General features: G+C 37.2%; 4 protein-coding genes across 9 annotated transcripts in view; all 4 read left to right on the forward strand.

The window, feature by feature from the left end:
• The window catches only part of map4k3a (mitogen-activated protein kinase kinase kinase kinase 3a), a 46,313-nt gene extending 35,423 nt beyond the window's left edge, over positions 1-10,890 (forward strand). For 2 of the 5 annotated variants that reach the window (XM_056735654.1, XM_056735655.1), the window contains 19 exons: positions 272-330; positions 2,328-2,366; positions 2,845-2,919; positions 4,284-4,335; positions 5,094-5,397; positions 5,908-6,005; positions 6,297-6,338; positions 6,481-6,565; positions 6,707-6,786; positions 7,016-7,076; positions 7,504-7,621; positions 7,736-7,794; positions 7,926-8,029; positions 8,295-8,466; positions 8,654-8,722; positions 8,808-8,900; positions 8,987-9,057; positions 9,146-9,201; positions 9,623-10,890. In XM_056735654.1, coding sequence (XP_056591632.1) covers positions 272-330; positions 2,328-2,366; positions 2,845-2,919; positions 4,284-4,335; positions 5,094-5,397; positions 5,908-6,005; positions 6,297-6,338; positions 6,481-6,565; positions 6,707-6,786; positions 7,016-7,076; positions 7,504-7,621; positions 7,736-7,794; positions 7,926-8,029; positions 8,295-8,466; positions 8,654-8,722; positions 8,808-8,900; positions 8,987-9,057; positions 9,146-9,201; positions 9,623-9,710 — 1,725 coding nt within the window. In that variant the 3' untranslated portion in view covers positions 9,711-10,890. The remainder of the gene's footprint in view (positions 1-271; positions 331-2,327; positions 2,367-2,844; positions 2,920-4,283; positions 4,336-5,093; positions 5,398-5,907; positions 6,006-6,296; positions 6,339-6,480; positions 6,566-6,706; positions 6,787-7,015; positions 7,077-7,503; positions 7,622-7,735; positions 7,795-7,925; positions 8,030-8,294; positions 8,467-8,653; positions 8,723-8,807; positions 8,901-8,986; positions 9,058-9,145; positions 9,202-9,622) is intronic. The other 3 variants (XM_056735656.1, XM_056735659.1, XM_056735658.1) reach the window with 2 other exon arrangements.
• A 356-nt stretch (positions 10,891-11,246) lies between these two features.
• On the forward strand, positions 11,247-14,020 carry pecr (peroxisomal trans-2-enoyl-CoA reductase). The gene is made up of 8 exons (XM_056735488.1): positions 11,247-11,379; positions 11,683-11,816; positions 12,041-12,206; positions 12,293-12,374; positions 12,597-12,693; positions 12,931-13,041; positions 13,329-13,440; positions 13,579-14,020. The coding sequence occupies exons 1-8, from the start codon at positions 11,268-11,270 to the stop codon at positions 13,662-13,664; spliced, it is 900 nt and encodes a 299-aa protein (XP_056591466.1). The 5' UTR covers positions 11,247-11,267; the 3' UTR covers positions 13,665-14,020.
• A 131-nt stretch (positions 14,021-14,151) lies between these two features.
• tmem169a (transmembrane protein 169a) lies at positions 14,152-17,927 on the forward strand. Of its 2 annotated transcripts, XM_056735489.1 has the most exons (3): positions 14,152-14,960; positions 15,145-15,436; positions 15,885-17,927. In XM_056735489.1, the coding sequence occupies exons 2-3, from the start codon at positions 15,199-15,201 to the stop codon at positions 16,517-16,519; spliced, it is 873 nt and encodes a 290-aa protein (XP_056591467.1). In that variant the 5' UTR covers positions 14,152-14,960; positions 15,145-15,198; the 3' UTR covers positions 16,520-17,927. The 2 variants fall into 2 exon arrangements, with proteins under 2 accessions (XP_056591467.1, XP_056591469.1); XM_056735491.1 differs by having other exon boundaries at positions 14,152-15,436.
• Positions 17,928-18,331: 404 nt separating this feature from the next.
• Positions 18,332-23,840, forward strand: cflara (CASP8 and FADD-like apoptosis regulator a). Its single transcript, XM_056734356.1, has 11 exons — positions 18,332-18,411; positions 19,153-19,222; positions 19,303-19,855; positions 19,996-20,101; positions 20,178-20,313; positions 20,765-20,817; positions 20,901-20,958; positions 21,051-21,103; positions 21,198-21,276; positions 22,544-23,033; positions 23,119-23,840. The coding sequence occupies exons 3-11, from the start codon at positions 19,482-19,484 to the stop codon at positions 23,243-23,245; spliced, it is 1,476 nt and encodes a 491-aa protein (XP_056590334.1). The 5' UTR covers positions 18,332-18,411; positions 19,153-19,222; positions 19,303-19,481; the 3' UTR covers positions 23,246-23,840.
• Positions 23,841-23,987: the final 147 nt, after the last annotated feature.

The raw sequence follows: 23,987 nt of genomic DNA on the forward strand, positions 1-23,987 counted from the left end.
CTTTACTCACAAGAAATCCTTGAAAATGCAATACTAGTATGGAGATGCATGTGTAGATAACTAGTAAAGAACACTAATTTCAAACAAAAACAGATGAGTCGAATGTGATGTGCCAACACTTTGTCATTTTGTGTTCATTGTGTTTTTGACACATGCATGAATGTTACTTTCTCATTGACAAAGAACTAACTCTGTGTGATCATTCCTACGGCCCACATGATGTGAAATTTAATATGTATAAATATTTGTGACCTCCTGTCTTTTGTTTCAGGATCTACAGATGGATTATGAGCATGGTTCACCGAAAGGCTCTTTCCTAGGAGGAAATAAGTAAGTTCACTACAGATAACTCCTGGGTACCTCACCCTGGTCTGTTTTATATTCATCTTAATGTGCCACTGACGTCAGCTGTTGTCCAGTGAATAAAAACAAAGCTTTATGATTGCAAATATAAAATAGGTGTCAACATAGTATCTTTAAAACGGATGTTTTAAGAGCATTAACATTAGGGGTGTAAAAATGCATAGATCCATTGCCATCTTCGCATTTTCAACACACAGTTTTACCTTTTGAATCTCCTGACGAATTAAAAAAAATGTAATAAAATGCATCAACTATGCTATATATGGTCTCTACACCTATATTGTTGTCTCGAGCCCGTTTCTGAAAAGAATTATGAATCACTCCAAATCGAGTAAATATTTACACCCTTAAGTAGCAGTCATTGTCCAGCAGTCACAATTGCAGATGGCACATTAAAAACTGCTAGACTGTGTCTTTTAAGGCACCCCGTGGAGAATATTAACATTGGCACGAATTTTAATATTGGTCGAGAGTTTGCTCCATTATATTTAAGCTCCAGTATTATTTCGGGAACGCCTGAACACGTTCTTGTGTAGTTGATGGATAGCAAAGATTACATCATATGTACATCATACATGAGTCAACCGAGTGACAAATGCATGTACATTCTGTATGTCAAACTGTGTTCGTGTGAGTTTTACTGTATTCATAAATGACTTCATTCAGAGGTAAAGACATGTGACATTTTTCTATGTTGTGACGCTTGGTTGCAGGTATCGACCACAATCTGAATGTGACCGTTACGCTTATAATAAACGCACCTTGTGCCTTGTTGACAATCTCTGCCGTATAGTGAACAGAAGGTCGAGTAAGACAGATGGAGTGAAAGCATTCGATGTGTTTGTGTGAGAGCTTGCGCATGTGTTCAAAGGTGTCGCTCTCGGCTCTTGTCAACAGATGGGCCCTGGCACTTTTGAGACACCCCCTCAGCGTCTTTATTCACAGTGTATGAGCGCTTATTCATTCTCATTCATCCAGCTCTACGGATGGCTACGGTTATCAGACTCTTACTGTCATCCATCTAGTTAATGGGGAAACGGTCCTAAAACGGTGCCCATTATCCACCATATTTGGACCGGTATTGTGAGGATATACAAGTGCTTGTTCTTGTGATCTGAAATTGTGTAGAGAATTTGTGATATGATTATGCAGATTACTTCTTTATTTTGAACTTTACAGACACAATTGTTTATTAAATTATTTTAATAGAAGCCAGACATACTTCTCTTTAGGATAGTTCTCCCCAAAATGAATATTTCACTTCAAACCTGTACGACTTTCCATCTTCTGCAGAACCCAAAAGAAGATATTTTGAAGAAAGTTTGAATCTTGAATCTTAAAACTAAGATGTCCTTTGGTCGAATCCTAATCTTATATACAAGAGAACTTTTTATTTCCATAGACGTGAACATAGAAGAGTTTTATCTACTGCGATTTGCTTTTATTTCAAATTCATTCAGTCTAAAACACCTCACTGTTCAATAATTTAAGAGCCGAGTAGATAAACAACATCTGAACAGAGGTTCAGACATTAGGGAACAGAAGTTCTTTGAAATTTTAACAACTGAACATTGGACTGTTCCCAGGGTCATCAGAGACAAATTAGCAGTAAATGCTTGTTTATTTAGGCTTAAATCAATAAAGACTAATGGATCCCTTGATGTGTTATAAATCTGGTTATCTCCTCCACATCTACATATAGTCTGGACTAAACTGCCTGTTGGGCAGTAACTTTATTAAAATGAGCCATGTGGTTTGTCGAATTTTAGAAATTATAATCTGACCCATGCTGAAGTGATACACTTTTTTTGTAAAAAGCTTCATTTTCCCATTCCCATAAGGATAGAGACATATTCAAATACAAACCATGCAGAATACAATTTCTTTGGTTGGTTACAAAACATTTTCTCATTTCGCCTACCATTGGCAGGTGTACATTTTATTTAATTATTATATTTCAACAGGAGTCTGTTAAAATCTGTTGAGGAGGAGTTGCACCAAAGGTATGATGATGTTGCTTTTCAGTGTCCTTCACTTTAGTATCTCTCTCTCATCTCTCTTTGGCTTCCGCTCTCTCCTTTTCTCCTCCCTTCCCTTCCTTTCTCTTTATTTTGCTGCTCTGTCAAACACAACCGGTATCTCTCTCTCTCCCTCACTCTCTCTCTTTCCCCATCTCTATCTCTCTGCATAGCTGGTTTTTCATCTGATCAATATTTGATGTGACCTAACCTTGCCCTTTTGTGCTCGTCTGAGTGGAACCAAAAGCTGATTTGCTTGGCAAGGCTGTGTTGGAGATATCTGTGTTATTTTTGCCACAGTATTAGTTTTCCCATTCCTCAGGGGGGAATTAAGCAGTTAGTCTGTCAAGTTTGCTTTAAATGGCATGTGCATGTCAAAATTTGTCTGTAAATGTTGCCTAAATTTGGGAATCCAAATGAATGAATAAATGAATGAATGGGCAACATTCTCCACCCTCATTAGGGGGCATGATGCTCATTTGGAGGATGATGATGAGGGTGAAGATGATGGTGATGATCATGATGATGAATTGCAACAGTAAGTTCCATACATAGTCTCTATCTGCTGCTATAGAGTTATTCTATTCTCATTCTATGAGCACGATACACTGGCAATGCTTTAAAATACATGCAATTTTGATTAATAGACATCACATGTGGAGTATTTAGCCAATAAGATGCAAGGGCTTGTGTGCTAGATTGTGAATATAGTCACAGGCAGTTTTTATACAGTTGAATATACAATATGGCTTTTTATATAGCATAGATTAAGAGGTGTTGTTTTAAAAAATACTTACTTTTAAAACTCTATTTGTTTTTACAATAACAACAAATCAGCATAATATTTAAAATATGCTGTTTCTTAATATGAACATCAAGAGCCAACCGTAAATTTGTTATACATATTACATAGCATTAAGGTAGAATTATGTTTTGTGTTAGTCTATAGGGTATTTTATCACAACTGGTTGTGTTGACCTATCAGCTTCCAGTACCAGAACTTAGTATAAGCTATATATACTGTTTATATATAATTCTGTGATTGTTATGAATGGTTCAATTTTGACCTTTCTCGGCATCTGAAAATTCTCCACTGAACATTTTGCCAGTATATCATGGTCATGTTAGCTGCTTTGAAAATCGTTTTTCCATCTGTATACTGCTCTTAGTGAACTTGCCACCATTCATTTTTTGGACAATGACATGGCCAGCCTATGTTGTAGAATGTCACCGTTGATTTTAAAATTAGCTTTATTTTATGAGGTTTAATGCCTTTTGCATTGTTTAAAGGATAGTTCACCCAAAAATGGAAATTCTTGCATTATTTCCTCCCCCTCAGATTGTTCCAAACCTGTATGCAGTTCTTTGTTATGTTAAACACAAAGAAATATATTTTGAAGAATGTAAGTAACCAAACAGATCTCCCCCCTATTGACTGCCATAGTATTTATTTTCCCTACTTAAATCGCGGATGAGATCTGTTTGGTTACTGACATTGTTCCAAATATATTCCTGTGTTCAGCAGAACAAATAAATTTAGGTTTGTAACAACCTGAGGGTGAGTAATGGATTACAGAATTTGGGCGAATTGTCCCCTTAACCTGCGCTGGGCTGTTACCTTGACACTCATTGTTCACTTGATCTTGTTTCTCTTGATCTAGCATTCTTCTTTGTTGTTTTACCTAGTTCCCCAAACTTGTGCAGTACATTTGATTGCATGTTTTGTATGTTGCATGATTCCTGCATGTATTTTTATACCACTGTTGTTGGTGATGTTCCTAAAAAACATCAGATGAAACCAATCACAGACGTCTATTAACATCCTGTTAATGTCATCAGACGATATTTGGTACCAGGTATGCATAAATGATTTATCTAACTGGATATCATATTTTTTCTCAGTACGAAAAACTTCACCATGAGGCCAAAGGTCCCCCCGCCACTTCCACCCAAGGTGGGTATCTGAATACAGGCTATTTATTAATAGTGTTTATTAATCTCTGAAATAGATCCCTATTCATTTAAAATTTGTGGTAATAAATACGATTAATCCTAATCCAAAATAAAAGTTTGCAAAATAAACGTGCAAATATTTCCTGAAAATATTCATGTATGTGTATCGGTTTATAAATACAAAATAGATATGCACAAAACACTGGTATATAATATGTAAACACAAATCTTTATTCTGATTGTGATTAATCGCAATTAATCTTTTGACAGCCCTAATATGAAATGTGGTTGTTAGGGCCTTTTCACACAAAGATCACTTTCATGATAACTATAACGATAGCTATGATGTGTTTCTTAGCTTTCTGTGCTGCATTTTTAAATTTTTGTGTATTTTAATAAAAATTGATTTTGATCATAATCAAGTCTTATCGCTCATCAGCTAAATTTTTTTATAAAGATGAACAGTATGTCAACTAATATGCACAAATAATATGACATTGGTGGCTTTCTGACACCACATATGATAAAATCTGTAAAACATGCCCAGATTAGACATTGCCTGCTCATTTTAGACACCCTCCACATGTTGTTTCAAGTCCAATGACTGTAGCTAAAAAACAGGTTAATAGGAACCAAGTCAAGCTTATTGGAAATCAGTGGATGGCCTCTGCACTTTTTTCTTCTACTTATATCAGTGATCACAGTATCGACCCGAACAAAGCTGTTAGCATGATGCTAATTTTGCTCTTCCTTTTCCAGCCAAAGCCCAGCCCCGGACCACATCAGAGCACGTCTGCCGATCACGACAGCAACAACGGGACTATTAAGCGTTGCCCAGGGTCCGAGAGCCCGGCTCGATCTTCCACCAACGTTCCCCCCCGTCCTCCACCTCCTCGACTTGCCGCTCACAAGCTCAGCAGTTTAGGTAATGAGGCTAATCAGGACGAGCATTGCCTGTGGGAAGCCCAGAGGGACGCTGGGATATGTAGTCAGTTCGACGAGAGGCTGCAGGTCTCATTTGAAGACAAGGATTATGAGGAAGATCAAAATGAGGAAGGAGACAGTAAGACCGGCCCTTCCTGTAGTGAGATAGACCATCAGCCATAAACCTAGTTTGACACCATTCACTTACCATTTGTCATAGCCACATCCCACCCTATGTTAAAAGCTACAGATAGTCCCATAGTTCTTTTAGTTAGCCTGTGGTGAGATCACCTGTCACTCTTCCCTCTTCTCTCTCAGAGAGAAATGCCGTCACACCCACCCAAAGACATCCACTCCACCCTTGTAATCTTTTGTTTGTCAAATTTTTGTTCTTCTTTCATGGTGAAAATCTGCTTCTGTGATTCATTGTGTTTGTCTAGTTTCTATTAAACAATTACACGGTTGTTACTCAATGTGCATAAGAGTCTGTTAGTATTGCTTAATTTGAGAAATTAGAATGTGAGAGTTTGTACAAAACACATTTCATCTTCATGTATGTACTGACTGTGTAGTTATTAATCTGACTATACACAACATATTCAACTATAAGACTGAAACCTTTGTAATCCTGTTTTTTTTTCTTTTACAGGCAATGGAATTGGTCAATCTGAACACTCGCCTTCAGCAGAAAGACAGTCCACAATGCCCCCTGCTGTTTCTATACCAAAAGACAAGAAAGATATTCTAGTATGGCTTGTTTGCTGTGGATTTTAATACTAGCGTTACTTGTAACTCCTGGAGAATGTATGAAACATAAAACATGTGCAGGAGTGTTTCGCGTTAATGTTTTATGTGTGACAGCAATATGTATTTTAAATATGTATGACATTCGGCTATATATAATGACACTTATTAATTAGATTTTTTTCAAAACTGAAACAGAATAGATTAGTTCTTTAATCATTTATCTAAAATAAGATAAAATTAGAAATGATGCCCTTTTGTTTAGCTTTAACTCTTCATTTTACTTTCCCACAGAAACCCATCAGCAATGGTCTCCCTCCAACTCCAAAGGTTCATGTAAGTTGACATCGAGGTTGTCTTAATCGGTATATTTGGGAGTGTGCAGCATATTGTTTGGTTCCAATGTGTTCTCATATTTATTCTCTTGGGCCAAAATGATACTCCAAGTGCCTAATTTGTACTTGTTCTGTGTGTCCAGATGGGAGCATGTTTCTCTAAAGTCTTTAATGGATGTCCATTAAAAATACACTGTGCAACCTCATGGATCAACCCGGACACAAGAGGTGAGTTTAGGATGTGACAGACTATAATTATGATCGGAGTTGCAAGAGTACAGTGCCTATTTTAATATTTCCTACGGAAACATGACCATTCTGCCTCTGATTCATCTGTCGATGTTTTTCTGTTCCGTTCGCGAATTTTAGACCAATATCTGATATTTGGTGCAGAGGAAGGTATTTACACATTGAATTTAAATGAACTTCACGAGACGTCAATGGAACAGGTAGGATGATACTTGCATGATGTTACTTGTCAAAAGTATTTAGCACATTTCTGTCTTTTGTGAAACATATTGTATAAATTCTGCATCATTTTTTATGTATTATTTAAATGAACTCTAAATGCATAACAATTAGTTATTGCGCGTTGACTTTGAAACAGTTTTTACACTTCGGCGCGGGTTTTGGGGTATTTTTTTGTCTTCTGCTAAGCTATATTTGTTTCATTCTCAGCTTGTTCCCCGGAGATGTACTTGGCTGTATGTCATGAGCAACAGCCTGCTATCAATATCCGGTGAGTTCTGCTTTAAAGACAGTAGTACGTTGCAGATTTCTTTACATTTCATTCTTTTTTAAATTGCTGTATTTCTAGCACTTTATTTTGGTCTTGTTCTTCATAAGGCGTTTACACCGGACGCAAAGACAAAAGACAGTAGAATGCATTAGAACCCATTATAATATTACGTTTTGTCCACACTGGATGCGGCGCGAAAATCCCATTAGAGCAAGCCGTGTGTTTTGTCGCATCGTGCTGGTCGCGTCGGGTGTAGATACGGTGTAAGAATTTGTGCCAGCGAGAAGTTATAATGATAACAGTAACAATTCGTGAAAACAAAACGATTTTTCAGCATGTCTTTCCGACCAAGACATTTCCAATACCAAAATCTGTGACCTTTTTGTTTCCTTCATGTTTTGAGTGTCGTGTCAAATTGTTTCCTCAGGGAAAGCATCTCATTTGTACTCTCACAGTTTGGCGGGCTTGTTTGAGCATGCTCGACAAATGCAGAAGCTCCCTGTTTCCATACCAACGCATAGGTTTCCTGACAAAATAGTCCCCAGGTAAATTTTTATATTACGTTTTTTTTTTATGTGCGTGATGTTGTGAATCTGTACCTATAGTTCGTGCTTGTGTGTTTCAACATCATACAGTATTTGATTTTAAATTTGTTTCAGGAAATTCTCTGTGACCAATAAGATTCCTGACACGAAAGGGTGTCAAAGGTGCTGTGTGGGTGAGTATGTCCCATATTTACCTGTCATTTATTTCCTTTCTGTAAATGGAGAATCCCACCAAACTGCATGAATTTGAAGAAAAATGCAGCAGCATGTAAATAACTTTGTTTCCATATATTTCTCTTCTTAGTAAGGAATCCATATACAGGTCACAAGTATCTGTGTGGTGCCTTTCAGTCCAGTATCGTTCTTTTTGAGTGGGTGGAATCCATGCAGAAATTTATGTTGGTCAAGGTGTGTTCAGTGCTTTACTGTAGTTCACATTCCTCCATCACCAACACAAAGAACTAGAATCCAGTTCAATGTGAATAAGAGACTGTAGGATATGATCACTTTTAGTGAAATCTTTGTGCTTCCTTTAAGCTTCTGAAATTGCTAATGTTTCACTTTAAGACTATGAGAAATTAAATGGCTTGACTTGACATTCATCAGACGTTTTCGCACACACGCTGTTCCTCATTAAGCACTGACTCATTGCTGTCTTTTCCATCCCCTGCAGAACATAGACTTTCCCCTGCCGTGTCCGCTGGAGGTGTTTGAAATGCTGGTGGTTCCGGAGCATCAGTATCCACTTTTATGCATAGCTGTGAGCAAAGGGACAGAGCTGCACCAGGTGGTTCGATTCGAGACCCTCAACACCAACTCTACCTCCAACTGGTTCACTCATGCTGGTGGGTGCTGTAAACCACTTTAAAAAAAGATACTGTCACTGCTTAGGACGCTTATGAAATATTTAGTGTAATCCTTGCATTTATTGTAGTACACTAATCTTCTAGATAAAAACAATTTTAGCGCTTTGGATAAAAGCATCTGCCAAATGCCTAAATGTAATTTTAAATGTAGATATTTTTGTTTCAGACACACCACAGAGTTGTGTAATCCATGTGACCCAGCTGGAGAGAGATACAATTTTAGTCTGCCTAGACCGTAAGTACAAAATCTAGTATTTCGCGTGGCAGAATAGATATTTTACAAAAACAGATTCAGTGAGTATTTCTTCTCTTCTCTTCAGGGTGCATTAAAATTGTCAATTTACAAGGCCGGTTAAAGTCCAGTCGAAAACTTTCAGCAGAATTGACTTTTAACTTCCAGATTGAATCCATTGGTATGTGAAGTTGTCTCAGTAGAATTTTTTTGTATTGGCAAAATTTACAGTAAGTAACTATTTGTGCATCTATCTATGCTTTTTAGTTTGTCTACAAGACAGTGTGTTGGCCTTCTGGAGACATGGCATGCAAGGACGCAGTTTCAAATCCAATGAGGCAAATTCAGGGTCTAAACTATTGTAGGAATGTATAGCTTTGTGAAACATAATGGTTTAATCACATCATTCTGTCCATATTGTTTCAGATTACACAGGAGATTTCTGACAACTCAAGAATATTTAGGCTGCTGGGTTCAGACAGGTGAGAACAAAACAATTATAAGATTAGGATTTATACCTAAAGGGATGGTTCACCCAAAAATGAAAATTCTGTCATCATGGAGTCATCCTCTTGTTGTTTCTAACCTGTATGACTTTCTTGATTCTGCAGAACACAAAAGAAGATATTTTGAAGAATGTTGGTAACAACAGCAGTAGTCATTGACATTGACTGTGGTTTTGTGTCCTGTCAATAGAAGTAAATTGGTACCGTGGTTGTTCGGTTACAACATTCTTCAAAATATCTTCTTTTGTGATTTGAAGAAGGGTTTAAATGAAATGAGGGTGAGTAAATGATGACAGACATTTTCATTTTTGGGTGAAGTTTGTCGGTTTATGTTAGAAAAACGTTTACTTTGACATCAGGTCAAAAGGTAACATTTGTTTTATGTTTCTCTTTATAGAGTGGTGGTTTTGGAGAGTCGGCCAACAGACAATCCCACAGCAAACAGCAACCTCTACATCCTCGCAGGCCATGAAAACAGCTACTGAATGTGATGCATCTTGGGACATAAACACTACATGCCATAACTCTACATTATACGTTTTTGGTTCCGGATAGCTGGACAACAACTGCCTGCTTGTCAGAGGAACCCATGCTGTTATTGGACTGCTGAGAAGTGGGAGACTTGAATGGCAGAAAAAAAACAACTAAAAACAGGCGGGTTGTTACCGCATGTTATACTACAGGATGCACTTTCACCCATAACTGTTCTTGAAGCCTCACTCGTGGCTTCTTGCAGTACTTTTAATGGTTTTAATTTATTTTACCTGAAACACATACATACAAACACACTAATTTGTTTTAAAACCTAACCAAGGTTTTTGTTTGTTTGTAGCCACTACACTCAATTGACGCTAACCACACAAGTGCTTTAAGACATGTATTTAATTAATGTACATACAGATTTAGTATTGTTGTACGCTTTGTATTAGTTGTATAGATATCCGTATGTTGTACAGGTTCGTTCGTGACAGCAATAGCTGCAATAAAGAGGACTGTGAGCTAAACTATGAGAGAATGGGTACTACTTTATATGACCTCTAGGGCCAGATCTTTTTTTGTTTGTTTTATGGAGTGACTTTAGGAATCACAACGCTGAAGTGCCCATCTTGTCAAGACTTGCCTTTTAAACATACTGTGTTTTATTACACATCCTGTTATTAGCCAAATGCTGTTTTAATTAAAAACTTTTAATTCAGTGGCCCTTGTAATTGTTAAGTTTGTGGTATGCACCTACAATTTGCACAATGTTAATAAAATGTTTGTGTACATACATGTTTTAAATCATGCAGATCATAACATATAGATATTTACACATATATTCTGTAAATGTGTACACATTTACACACAGCAAGGTATCACTCTGAGCAATAACTCATTAAGGTGTTTTTAAATCATTGTGAATGAATCAGACAGCAAGAAAGTCATCAGTTTCTTCATCTAGTTGAGTTTGTATTTTGAGTGGTGTAAACGCTATATAGAAGACCACGGTGAAATATTGATATTTGCTGTAAACCTTCAGCAACATGGTATTACGCCCACGTGTCAAATGGAAATTCCATCACAAAAAATACTTTTGAGGTTTAATGTTTATCTGTCAAATTCATTTTCTTTTGTGTCATGTTGTGTACATATTGTAAAATAAAATCACTTGGTTTTACAAAAATGTGATGCCTATGTGTTTTAATGATATTTGTGAAAACCTTTTCTCCCTGTTTTATTGCTTCATATATATTTATTTTCTTTACCGTAACACCAGCATGATTAAATATAAGATTCTAATATATAAACATTTTGTTTATAGAGCACTTCTTATAAATAGTAACTGAAACTCCTGTACAAAAATATAAATAAATTGATAAAACGCATTACAACCTAACATAAAAATGCAATTGTCGATTTTAGGAAATGATAAAAAAATTATATTATACATCTACAGATGTTTTTTCATCACGTCCCTCAGACATGGAACAGGACTTTTATTTTAAAATATTTACCTATCCCTACCGAGCGCTTTATTTTCGCTTGCTTCATGCCCATCAAACATGGCCGCTTCCAGTGTTTTTAAAGCAGGACTTTTCAATCACAAAGTTGCAATTGTTACTGGTGGCGGAACTGGAATAGGAAAAGCCATCACTTCTGAGCTCCTGCAGTTAGGTATGGGTATACAAAGATTTTACTTTTTAGGTTTTGACGTCGTTTATTTGGTGCAGAACTGTCTACAAACTTCTGTGCATAGATCCTCACGATGAACTTTAGCCCAGATATTGAGCAACACAAGAGAGACCATAACTATGTTATCTGTTCGTCATTAATATTTCTGCTGTTTGTTTTCTATAATATTTTTTCTGTCTGTTTTCTATAATATTTTATGTATTAAGTGTGTAGATTTTTCTTTTTTAAGCATTAGTTGTCTTCCTATAGATGCATTGTTAATGTGTCAAATCAAACATGTTGTAGGATGCAGCGTTGTTATATCATCCAGAAAGCTTGAGCGTCTAACAGCAGCAGCTGAAGAGCTTACACAGAAAATCCCTCCATCCAGTCCTGCCAAAGTGACACCTATACAGTGCAACATCCGCAATGAAGAGGAGGTACTGGTCCTTTAAACCTTTCATGTATTACAAAAGATTCAAATATCATCTCGTTCAGCCAGTATGTTGGTTTCTGTGTAGTTTGTTTACACCATTATTCATTTTTATACAAAGGCACAGTTGCTCCAACTGACAAATGAGGGCAGGTTTTATAATACTACATTAATGTTAAGAGATCTGACTGATATCTTTTAGTAGCATGTTTTATGTCTCCTTTATTAAAGGTGAAGAATCTTATGGCATCTACTCTAAAGCTTCATGGGAAGATTGACTTCTTGGTGAATAATGGTGGTGGACAGTTTTCCAGTCCGGTGAATATGATGAGTTCTAAAGGCTGGAAGGCTGTGATTGACACCAACCTCAATGGAACATTCTTATGCTGCAAAGAAGGTTCTGCAAAGTGTTAAGGCCGCATGAATAGCCAAATTGAAAACTCTTAGTACACACCTTAGTTAATATTTGCTCTTGATCTTCAGCATACAACACGTGGATGAAAGACCAAGGAGGTGCCATGGTGAACATCATTGCTGACATGTGGAAGGGTTTTCCTGGAATGGCGTGAGTCTAGTATTTTATGACGCAGTTATTTGAAAATCATTTAAATGAAAAAATATTAGTATTGTTCAGTTAATTCTGTTTCCTGTTCTGTTCATTAAACAAACTCAACTTCACGATGGACGCTTTATCTCAAAGATAAAGTGCTATTATAAATGAAAATTATTGCAGCAATAAAACATTGTAATAAACTTCTGGGGTGTTTTACGATAATGGCATCTGCAGGCACACAGGAGCCGCCAGAGCAGCTGTAGATAATCTGACCAAGAGTCTGGCGATCGAGTGGGCTGCCAGTGGGGTACGGGTTAACTCTGTGGCGCCGGTATGTGCAAGTTTGGAAACATATTTTAAGTCATTAGAAACTAATTTAATGTGGAACTATAAACTTTTTTGAAATCTTTCTACAGACTCTTAATGTCGTCAAAATGACAGTGAATTACAGTTTTTAAAAAAAAACAATGAAATGTTGCTCTAATCATCTGCACTGTTAACCTCCAGCGAAATGGCCTTTTACTCTAGGAATAGCATGAGTGTTTTCTTTCATGTTTCTTCAATATAGGGAACTATCATCTCCAAAACTGCAATGGAAAACTACAAAGAATATGGTCCCACTTTATTTCAGATGTCAGTTCCTTTCAGTCCTGCTAAAAGACTTGGTGTTCCTGAAGAGGTGTGAATACAGAATAATGACCTGACACCAATTTTGACCTTTTTTAATATTAAGTCAATGGTTTTTTTATTGTAATGGAATAGAACCTCATTACGAATCATATAAACTACAACTATCATAATCTACATAAATGCACACCTACAATAACCTACTGCACCAATGCATATAAACATCTTAAAAGTCATTTTAAAAAACACCACTAGACTCTGCTGTTCTACATACTAATGCGTAAAGATGATTTTCAAAATTTCTAATCTGCTGTTGTATGTATTAAATTATTTCAACAGATATCTCCAGCCGTTTGTTTCTTGCTGTCCCCAGCTGCCTCCTACATTACTGGAGCAACCCTGAAGGTGGATGCAGGCCAGAGCCTCTACCACTCTATATGGGAAATCGAAGGTACCCACAATCAGGTCGACAATTCTGTCAACGTACCTGTGAGCTTTTGTGTAGTTTCCAGAAACTGCTACGAAACCAAAACACTTGGTTATGTGAAATTTTTAAAATGTTTAATGTTTTGTTTGTCTCTCTGATCAGACCACAGCGCTTGGCCCCAGGCCCCAGAGGGAGAAAATACAGACACTTTAAAGGAAATTATGGACAAGACCAAATCTAAACTGTGAAATGTACTGGACTGTATGACTGTGATAAACAGCCGTTTTCTGAATTTCAACATTATCATTGCATAATTTTACTCTAATACTCATCAAGAGACTGTCTTGAACTTAATATACTTGTAAATATGTATACAACTTTTTTTTGTAAATATGTATACATGTGGTACCGTTGAGTGTCAGGATTAATATAATAATAATAATATTATAAAAAAATGTCGTCAGTCGTCAAAATAACAAGACAATGAAATAAAAAAATGTTTTTCAAAAGTTCTGCTTTACAAAAAGTGCTTTGGCAAATCCATTGTAGAGCGGTTGAACTTAAATGGTAATGCAGTTTACTAAAGGATTGCCACATTCATCTACTTGCTTGGTATTTACATCGTAATCCGTATACTTTAAATAATACATGAGTTGATTGTACCATGTCCGAAAAACCATGGCAGTACCATGACATTTTTTGTTGGTATTAAGTCTGGCTTTAATCATTTACATTTAAAGGGATAGTTCACCCACAAATGAAAATTCGTTCATGATTTACTCCACCACTTGTCATTTCAAACCTGTATGACTTTTCTTCCGCAGAACACACAAAACATATTTTGAAGAACGTTGTTCACCGGCACTCACAGATTTTTTTTGTCCATACAGTAAAAGTGAATAGTTGCCGGCGCTGTCCTGTTACCAACTTTCTTATTTTATGTCCTGTGGAAGAAAGTAATACAGATTTAAAATGACAGGGGTGTGTAAATGATGACAACATTCAAAACCATCCCTTTAACAAACTTTTTTTATCCAAAGATGCTGAACTATTGTTACGGACATTACATTTACATTTAGGCATTTGGCAGACGCTTTTATCCTATACATTTTACATAGTTATATGCAATCCCCTGGGGTCGAACCCACAACCATGCGTTGTTAACGCAATGCTCTTACCACTGAGCTACAGGAAAACTACAGGGCATTAATCTACTATCATGGTAGGATGTTTTGCTCAATGTCAGCAACATGAATGATTAGGGGTTTGTGCTGGCATCTCATAGCAAGATTAAATTTTCAGACTCCTTGTAACAACGGTTGCCAGGCAGAGCACGGTGCAAAACGCGCATGCGTACGCGGCGCAGCGCAGCGCACAAGCAGCTGATTGGTTTACGTTTGCATTCAGCGGCGAGAGGGGGGATGCGCTTAACCCGGTGAGGCAATGTCCGAAAAATAAACCCAGCGCTACAATGATACACGTGGTTAAAATGCGTAAAATCCCTTATTGTGCAAAATAGTAAAACGACATGCGTTCGGTGCAAGGTAAGTGTTCATCCGCTCCCTGCATTTCACATCCATCTTTAGTGAATGAAAAGAAGATAGTAAACACGGGGCGGTGTCTGACCGGACAACAGGACCATGTCCAGATTCGAAAGGAAATGTTATTTGCAATGTAATGCCATTTAAATTAACGATGACATGCGTTGGTGTCGTTTGTCTCATCTAGAAGCAGCATACTGACATCATACTGTTTCATAAGCATCTGATTCGGGGTGTAAAAATGAGCGAAGGGACATCAGGAGATACTAATACTATGGAACTGGAGGGTGTCATTACTGCAGAGGAAACCCCAGTGAACACACTGCAGAGGTTAACTGAGGATGAGGGAACCACCACTCGAAGGAAGAAGAAGAAAAAGAAGAAAGAGATCATCTACCGCTCCGACTTGGAGGTTGATGATGCAGGAGAGGGGACCTCAGCTGATGTGGATGGAAACCTCGGTCTTACATTTGAAGAGGGTGAAAGCAGGATATGCAACAATGTTTTTATAATAATAATGTTTTTTTGTGATATTATTATGATATTAATTTATTCCTATGAAGTATTGGGTGTGGGACAAGAAAATAAAAGTTTTGCCATCAATTATTCACCCTCATGTCATTTAAAACCTGTATACGACTCTTTCTTCTGTGGAAGACAAAATATTTTGAAAAAGTTCTCTGTGGTTTTGTGTTTCCAGAAAAAAAAGAAAGTCATACAGGGTTGAAATGACCGGTGAGTAAATGATGAGAGAACGGTCATTTTTGGGTTAAATTTATCATGTACATGTCTTTATGTAAATATTGCACTTTAGATATAATAACACTTAGGTGAGGTTTTAATTTAAAGTGAGAGATTTACCCTCAAATTTGACCAATTCTTGATGAACGTGTTCATGATGGTTTCATCAAACTTTGTCATCCACAGATGATCAGGATATACCTCCTGACAGCCGCTTCGTGACCCTGACTGGCACCATCACGCGCGGAAAACGGAAAGGCCAAACGGTGGATATCTATATGACTCTTACTAACAAAGAGCTGAGAGACATGGCACGTTCCAAAGAGCGTCTGGATGCGGAGTGTGATGGGGTTGCCGAAGCTAAGCAAAATCCTTGCACGTTAGGGGTCAGCCAGGGACCCCATGTTCTCATCTGGAGCCTCTCCTGCTCTCCGTTTATCTTCCTTCTGTCCTTTATCACATCATTTTATTACGGAACTCTCACCTGGTATAACATCTTCTTGGTTTACAATGAGGAGCGCTCCTTTCTGCACAAGATCACACTGTGTCCTTTGCTCATCTTGTTGTATCCGGTGCTGATCATGGTGTTGTGTTTTTGTATGGGGGTGTATGCTGCCGTGAACCAGCTCTCATGGGTGTTTGGAGAATGGTGGCTTGCGGTTAGGGACCTTGAGAAGGGCTTCTTTGGGTGGATGTGTGGGAAACTAGGGTTGGAAGACTGTGCCCCGTATGACGTGGTCGAGCTCCTGGATTCTGACACTCTGTCTGGGACACTTCAGGGGAGGAGAATGGAAGATGTTGAGCAGACGTCCTCTTTGTGAAAGGGGAAGTATGTAAAAACATTTCATGATTAAAGGAAAGATTAATGTTAAGCTCTATAGATTGCATCGGTGGCATGCTTTGGATTTCCAAAGAAAATTGCTGTATTACTTCCACTGTATATATTTTCTGTGGTAACTGATAAGATGTCACAGATGTTTAAAAGATCGTCAGTCTTAATGTAGTAGACATGGTGCCAGGGTATCATCCATAAGGTAGACAAGAATACTGGTCTGCTTTTGCATTTTTAAAGGGAAGTTGAAAGTTCTCCATCACAAGAACTATCTATTCCAACCACTGACATACACTTGATACAGTAGGAACAAGGATTACTGGCAAAAGTTGAACTGCACCTCTAGGCCGCTGACAAAGAAATTCGTTTTAGTGTTGCCTTCACGTGCCGTTTCATCGTCTAATACAAGAGACTGTGTTATAGCTATCAGTAGACAGAAATACTTGAGATATTTAAGTTCCACCCTGAATTCTTTTTATGCATTGTTGTTACGCAGTTTCAACTCTGACATCAGCTACTTGTCAAGAGAGATAATTTCAACCTACTGTTTTACATGGGCAAAAGTGGGCTTATTTCCAGACCCAGTAGCATTTTAACCTCAATGTAGATTCGTTCACATGCAACGTACACCTCGCTTTCAAGTTTATTATTGTATTAAATCCTGCTCATTGTGTGAATCCCAAATCATTGAACTATTGTGTTAGTATTGAGAACAGTGTGGTGTTTCGTATTTCTTACCAGGTATAATAATGGTGCTTATGGTGCTCACCAAGGCTCCAAGGCGCTTAAAGCCAGACACTATATCACATTTAAGCCCTGTTGAAAAGAACTTTGTGTAGGAGGGTATTTTACTTTCAAAAACGTTTCAACAGGAAATCCCCAAGATGATTGCACATGCATTCGTTCGGTGGGATGGTTCTCAGTGCATCTGAGGAATTGCGTAGTCAATAAGCGGATCTGCTCTGACAATGAAGTTGTATACCTCTTCTCCATGTCTGTTATTTATAGGGGCATTCTGTAAGTTTGTTGAAAATGCCCAGAGCTTTTTGCATCTGAACTGTTTAAATCTGCAGGTGGGGCAATTGCAAACATGCAGATTCAGTCCGTAGCACAGTATATTTCTTTTGTCTCAGTTCGGCAACCAATTGTCCTATACGTCTGGCACTTATCAACGCCACAGAAGAAGAACCTTGCCTTAAACTTTCACACAACAACACTTGAATGAAACTGTCTTCACGTAGACCGTTTTTCCGCATAAATGGTTTCAAAGCACAAGCTTTGTTTTTATAGCATGAATTTTAAGTTTTGTTTGCACACTTGTCTTCAGTTGTTTGCACAGGGTGTGTAACACTGTCATTATCAACAGTTTCTAATAAAGATTTTTTTCCTGTTTTTCATTTCAGTTTATGGGGGTTTTTATATGGTTGCTAAAAAAAGCGACGCAAATCCTTTTTAAAGACGTGCATGGTTTATATGTAATTACCAAACCCTCTTTAGTCATCTGATTACATAAAAACATAATTGTTATTCACTACGGGGTCTCCAAGGGCTCTAAATTAACAAGTTGATCAGAGAATCAGCACTGGTGAGTTAAAATGAGTAAATCCTTAAAATACGACATAGTACACACAGTTAATGAGTAATCATAACTGATACTGTCAACTTTATGACGCACCGCAAGAACCGACAGGCGGATGACATCAAAGAATCGTTCTCGAGGTACTTTAATTGATGTAAACCGAGAGTCCTCGAACAGCCTAACCGTAAAACGCCTTCGCTGTCTCTTTAAAAGAGGGCGGGGCTTTATACTCAAATACGTACACGTACGTACTTTCGTTTTCTTTAAAAGGTCACCAAAGATGGAGGCAGACATTATTGGAGGTAAATACTAAATTATTATGCTACATATTTCCGAGGTTTATATCTTTTTAACGTCTACTCCCATTTGCACGTTGTATTAACAATCTTTGCGGTCTTCCACACACTTCCGTCTTTTCGGCTGACTGTTGTTATCTTGTCTTTCTTTTTCGGTACACTGTTAACTCGCCTTTACTTAACTCTTACACTTTATTAAAAGACTATTGCGTGTGGTTTAAGATTTCTATTTTAAACTGTTCGTCCACAAAATAAATGGAAGTGGGAGCATGTGCTCAATGGTTCTAGTGTGTTTTACAAACCCGTGACGATAGAGCACACCTCAATTTGTGCTTTCACAAGCACGATGTAGATATCGGAAGTTGTGTGATCTGCATACACCCACACACTATTAAAATGAACGTGAAAAGTATTTCCTAGCAGGTTACCTCATCAAACCACAGGCATTCTTGACATTCTTCGCTCGGGAATCCCCTTTTAGATTTCGCTTTTATGTGGCATGTAAATTGGTTTTGATAGTAAATTTAGATTTTTCATAATGCTTTTTGAAATGAACTAAAACCATTAAGAAATGAAACAGAACAAACCTGTTCACAAAACAGATCTGTACTCACTTTTTTATTTACAAAATATGAAGAACAAACATAAACATTCACTTAAAAACTGTTTCTGGGGATTACCAGTCAGTGGTTTTTTCCCCCCTCAAATACATAGTTTCATTCTTTGTGGTTTTCATTTGATTTTTAGCATTCACACAGAGACATCTCTGTACGGGGACTATGACCAGAGCTTTTGGCCCGATCAGCGTATAATAAAGGTAATAAAATCTCTAAGCGGTTCTTCTCATGTTCTCATTCACTGTACAAATATGTTTTGTGTCTGTTTTATTATTTGCAGGGGTAAATCCAGAGAGGCTGTTGCACGGAAATGTGATGAGGCTACGATGGGTTCCTCTCCAATATAAAGATGTATATTGCCCTGGAATTGCCCTGAATTTAATTATTATAAGAAAAGAAATCAAGAAAAAAATCAAAGAAATACAAAATAAATGTTAAAAATGTGTAAAACATTTTAAAATGACTGCTTGTTTTGCTCAAGCAATAAGCTACGACATTAAAAATCTACAGTATACAGAATCATACAGTGAAATGGCAGATGGATTTTCTGTAATGGTTAACAGTGTGACAGCATTACTCAGTCAAGAGGAGTGTAGGACACTGCAGTACCTGTGTACAGATTTGTTCAACAACAGCTGTGTGGAGGATTTGAGAGGAGCTCTACTGGATTTTGCTAAACGGAATCAGACATGCCAGCCCCAGGCAGGTGATGCATTACTGATGGAGTTAATGTTTCGACTCAAGCGCTTTGATATCTTGAAGAAAGTCCTTGGTACAAACAGACAACAGGTAGAAGTTATTCTACAGAAGGGAAGCGTCCTCTCAGATTACAGGTGATTCATCCCATCCCATTTTACATTCGTTATCAACCCATGTAGTGTAAATTAATACTCAAGGAAATAAAAAGCCCTGTTTGTCATTCCTTGACTTTTTAGCCCCTAGAATGAATTTCTTTTCTAAACTGATTATCTAGGGTTCTGATGGCAGATGTAAGTGACAACCTGGCAGAAGAGGATTTACAAACTCTTAAATTTCTCCTGAACAGTACGCTACCCAAAGAAAGAGTGAAAAAAGATACTGTAAGCCGACATTTTGTTTTCCGTTTTTATTTATACATTCTGTCAGGCATGTGAAAACCGTTTGCATCTCCATCAGAGTTTTCTTGATGTGGTGGTGGAATTGGAGAAGTTGGATGAAGTTTCTTGTGATAAACTAGACCTGGTCGAAAATTTATTCAGAAACATTCGCAGAATGGACCTGGTCAAAAGAATACAGGCCTACCAGAATAAAGGTCAGTCTTGAGAGAAACCTCTAGACTGTAAACGGACAATGGCTTCATTTTTAATGTACAATACTTGTTAAATAATTATCTTTAATGTATTGTACATCAGCCAATGCATATTTGAATTAAAGTGCACAGTATGTATGAACTTTACATTGGAAAAATGGTTGCACTTTTTGTCAACAAACATGTTAATCAAGTTTAAAAAGAAGATATCTGAAACAATATAACATGCATTTCAAAAAATGTATGCCACAGTTTAGTCTGCAGCTTTTTGTCTTTTAATCACTTATTTATAAGCGTTTTGCAGTCATAATTTCTTTCGTAAATTGTAATTCTCAGTTCCAGTCATTCTGCATTTTATGTATTAAATTATTTGTTAATCCTTAGTTCTCAGTGAATTTTAGAAATAGGATAATAATCTAGTATATAAAATAACACAAATGTATAATTTCTTCAGGTCAGAATGTACCCTGTGCAGCGCCTAAAGTTCCAAAGCAAAACTGCTCCAGAGTAAGACATGCCTGTTATTTATATATATCAAATACATGTTAAATGATGATGATTGTGTTCTAATTTATTTAATTCCATTTCAGTATGTGTGCCGTCAGTTTGCTCCTAATCCAGTGAGACAACCCCAATGTTTTGCTCTAAGTAAGTGCTTTTGTAAAATGCATTTCATTTTATATTTTGGACTATTTTAGACTTCTTAAATAACATTTACATATTACTGTGTGTTTTTCCAGAGATCAAAAATTTGAAGCTTTCAGTGCCTGAAACAGGGACACAACATGAACAGGTACATATCATGGCCTTCTTTGTGTTTCCTACCATCAAATTCATGATGGGCAGGTTATAATATGTAGTTTTCCCACGCTCTGTATGTATGCAAGACTGGAGTGGAGGAGTATCAAATGAATCCTGAGAGGAAGGGTGTGTGTGTCCTCATTGACTGTGTTGGCTGTGATGGAGGTAAGTGTTTGATGGAGTTGAAAAGTGAAAGAGTTGCTGTGAAAAAGAAAGTGGGTGAAGAAAGAAACGGAAAGTAAAACAAGACCATGCGGTCAGATCAAAGTGAGCATGATGTGATCTACAGTTGTCAGTAAAAGTTGAAGAAATTCCCCTAGGTTTTCTAGAAATCAGGGCTACGTTTCCCAATAACGTTGTCTCTTAGCATACTACGAAGACTCTTAAGGTATACCTTAACTTAATGTATACCTTTTCTACGTGTGTTTCCCGAAAAATACCTTAGGAGGTTACTTTCCTACATGCCACGGTAACAGGTCCTGTATTTGGCGGTGGTGCTGAATTAATGGATATCGATCACTCGACAATCAATTATTCAGTCTATACAGGGACTGCTTTATGTAAGATAGCCGCGTTCTTTATAAAATACGTTAGAGAATTTCTTCATGCCCAAATGTCTCAACACTCTGCACTAACTGGCACTATGGTCATTTATTTCAAAAGTTCTCAAACTTTGGATTTTATTATACCTGTGTTTAGGAACCCCTGGTTTATATTATCATAATATTTGTTGCCATAGTGTCTTTATTTAGTCGATATAAGCGCAGAATGCGGAACATATAATCGACAGCTATAGCAGGAAAGACACCTGAATTTAGGGGCTGCTCCGTTGAGTTTGTCTCGAGTTAGACAAACAAGATCTAAAAATCTGGCAAATTTCCTGCTGTGGCATGTAAACCTTTATTTTCTATAATTATACCCGCAGCATAAATTGTAGCAAGGTTTTCACTGATTAAATGCACATGCACTAAATTGCTCCGCGGATGGCGCCGTACTTGACTTAGCTAAAAATATTCGCTGTATCGCAACTTCCTACCACAATCTTTCTCTTTAATATACTCCAAATTCTTTGGTTTGCCAGCTGATGCACCTTTAGATATATTTATTAAAAAGAATTAAAAAGCAAACAACCATCAGTGTGACAATTTTCATATCAAAATACTGGTGTATATAGCATTAGAATTTTATTTGTATGGACTTCGATGTAAATTAGACTTTTTTCATAGTGGCCACCAGAGGAGTGAACTGTCAACCGTGATAAGGTATAGCTAAGATCGCTCCAGACCAACCTTTTAAACGTATGACTTACAGAAGGTATACTTAACTAAGAAGGTTTTGGGAACCGCGGCCCAGAAGTTTGTAGGAGTGCTTTAATCAATCTGTTTCCAATATATATCAAAATAAACATGAAATTCATCTCTTTTCTTTTCAGAATTGTTGAATCAAACATTCAAAAGTCTGGGTTTCATGGTCATCTTCCACTCTCATCTGTGTCCGAAAGAAACCCAGAAGGTCCTGGAAGACCTGGCCCGCCACAGGCATCTCCAGGGGGTCAGCAGTTTCATCTGCTGCCTCATTAGCAGGGGAACGGATATTCGCCTGCTAGCCAATGACACCCACCGCCCTGGCATCAAGCTGGAGGATCTCAAACAGATTTTCAACCCAGTCCAATGTCCCATGCTGAGCGGCAAACCCAAACTCTTCTTCACCCAGATCTACCAGACTTCAGAGGTCATGTATGATGAATGCCTTGAGACGGATGGGCCGTTGTCTTGCTACGCTGAGAATGCTCAAGGAATTCCAGTGTCTGCAGATGTGCTTTGGAACATTTGCATAACAGAGGAGAAGCTTCTTGAGTGTTCTGGCCACCGTTCTGTTTATCTGCAGGCATTACGCTCTGCTCTACTGAGAGGACATGAGAGGTACGGACACATAGATACATATTCCCAACCACTTGTCATAATATGAACATTTGTGTATTTAAAATATATTTTTCTTCATGTGCAGGAGGATGCATATATTGGACGTTATGACAGAGGTGAACAAAGTCGTGTATAATCACAATCAGGAGAATCCTGGGAAAACGTATAAGCCTCAACTTTCACACACACTACGCAAGAAACTTTACATTTAACTTCCTTTATTTCTATCACAGATCTGTCCATGTCATTGATATATAAGCTAAACACAGCTGAATACTGCCATATTAACAGACATTTGAATATTTATTATATTATTGTACTTATTTATTGGGGCTGCTTTATGAAATATTTTTATGTGTATTCAAGTAACGTAGGACATTTCTCAATTTTATGACTGATTATGAAGATATGTGAATAACCGTGGGTCATACACTCTCTTTTGTAAATTTATTCAAATGGTTTTATTATTTGTATTTTATACAATACATTTGTTAGCTTATAGGTAGCTAAAAAAAATTGGCCGCTATTAAGTTGCTTAATACAGTCACTTGTACAAATGCCCATGAGTATTTCTAATGCAAATTGCTTTTGTTAAGTTGCTTATATATAGTATTTATTTTTTCTTCAAACAATATGCATAAGTATGAATTCATATAATAACACAGAAAACTAAATATCTGATGTGTTGACTTCATTATTGAATGTTTAGTTTATTTAAAAAATTGAGAAGATGAATTACTTTTTGAATATTATGGAGAGCATTCACTGAATTCATTTAATCTTGAGAGTAAAGCACGTCCAGCCATATTATGCTTTGTTGTTCTGTCCATCAGGTTAAGCTTTTTGAAAACTACAGTAATAGGGAATTAAATACATTTAAAATTAGACTGATCAAAAATTACAACAATCCATCCATAAGATTTTTTTTGGAAGTTAAATTATACTAGGCATTAA

Source organism: Triplophysa dalaica, chromosome 21 (genome assembly GCF_015846415.1).
Source record: "Triplophysa dalaica isolate WHDGS20190420 chromosome 21, ASM1584641v1, whole genome shotgun sequence".
Lineage (NCBI taxonomy): Eukaryota > Metazoa > Chordata > Actinopteri > Cypriniformes > Nemacheilidae > Triplophysa > Triplophysa dalaica.

Excerpts from the sequence above, each read along its gene's own strand:
- pecr (XM_056735488.1), top strand. The coding sequence starts at position 11,268 with ATGGCCGCTTCCAGTGTTTTTAAAGCAGGACTTTTCAATCACAAAGTT. Across the intron at positions 12,375-12,596 it reads AAGGGTTTTCCTGGAATGGC|GCACACAGGAGCCGCCAGAG; the intron begins GTGAGTCTAGTA and ends TGGCATCTGCAG. Across the intron at positions 12,694-12,930 it reads GGGTTAACTCTGTGGCGCCG|GGAACTATCATCTCCAAAAC; the intron begins GTATGTGCAAGT and ends TCTTCAATATAG.
- tmem169a (XM_056735491.1), top strand. The coding sequence starts at position 15,199 with ATGAGCGAAGGGACATCAGGAGATACTAATACTATGGAACTGGAGGGT. Across the intron at positions 15,437-15,884 it reads CGGTCTTACATTTGAAGAGG|ATGATCAGGATATACCTCCT; the intron begins GTGAAAGCAGGA and ends TGTCATCCACAG.
- cflara (XM_056734356.1), top strand. The coding sequence starts at position 19,482 with ATGACTGCTTGTTTTGCTCAAGCAATAAGCTACGACATTAAAAATCTA. Across the intron at positions 20,818-20,900 it reads CAAAGCAAAACTGCTCCAGA|TATGTGTGCCGTCAGTTTGC; the intron begins GTAAGACATGCC and ends ATTCCATTTCAG. Across the intron at positions 20,959-21,050 it reads ACCCCAATGTTTTGCTCTAA|AGATCAAAAATTTGAAGCTT; the intron begins GTAAGTGCTTTT and ends GTGTTTTTCCAG.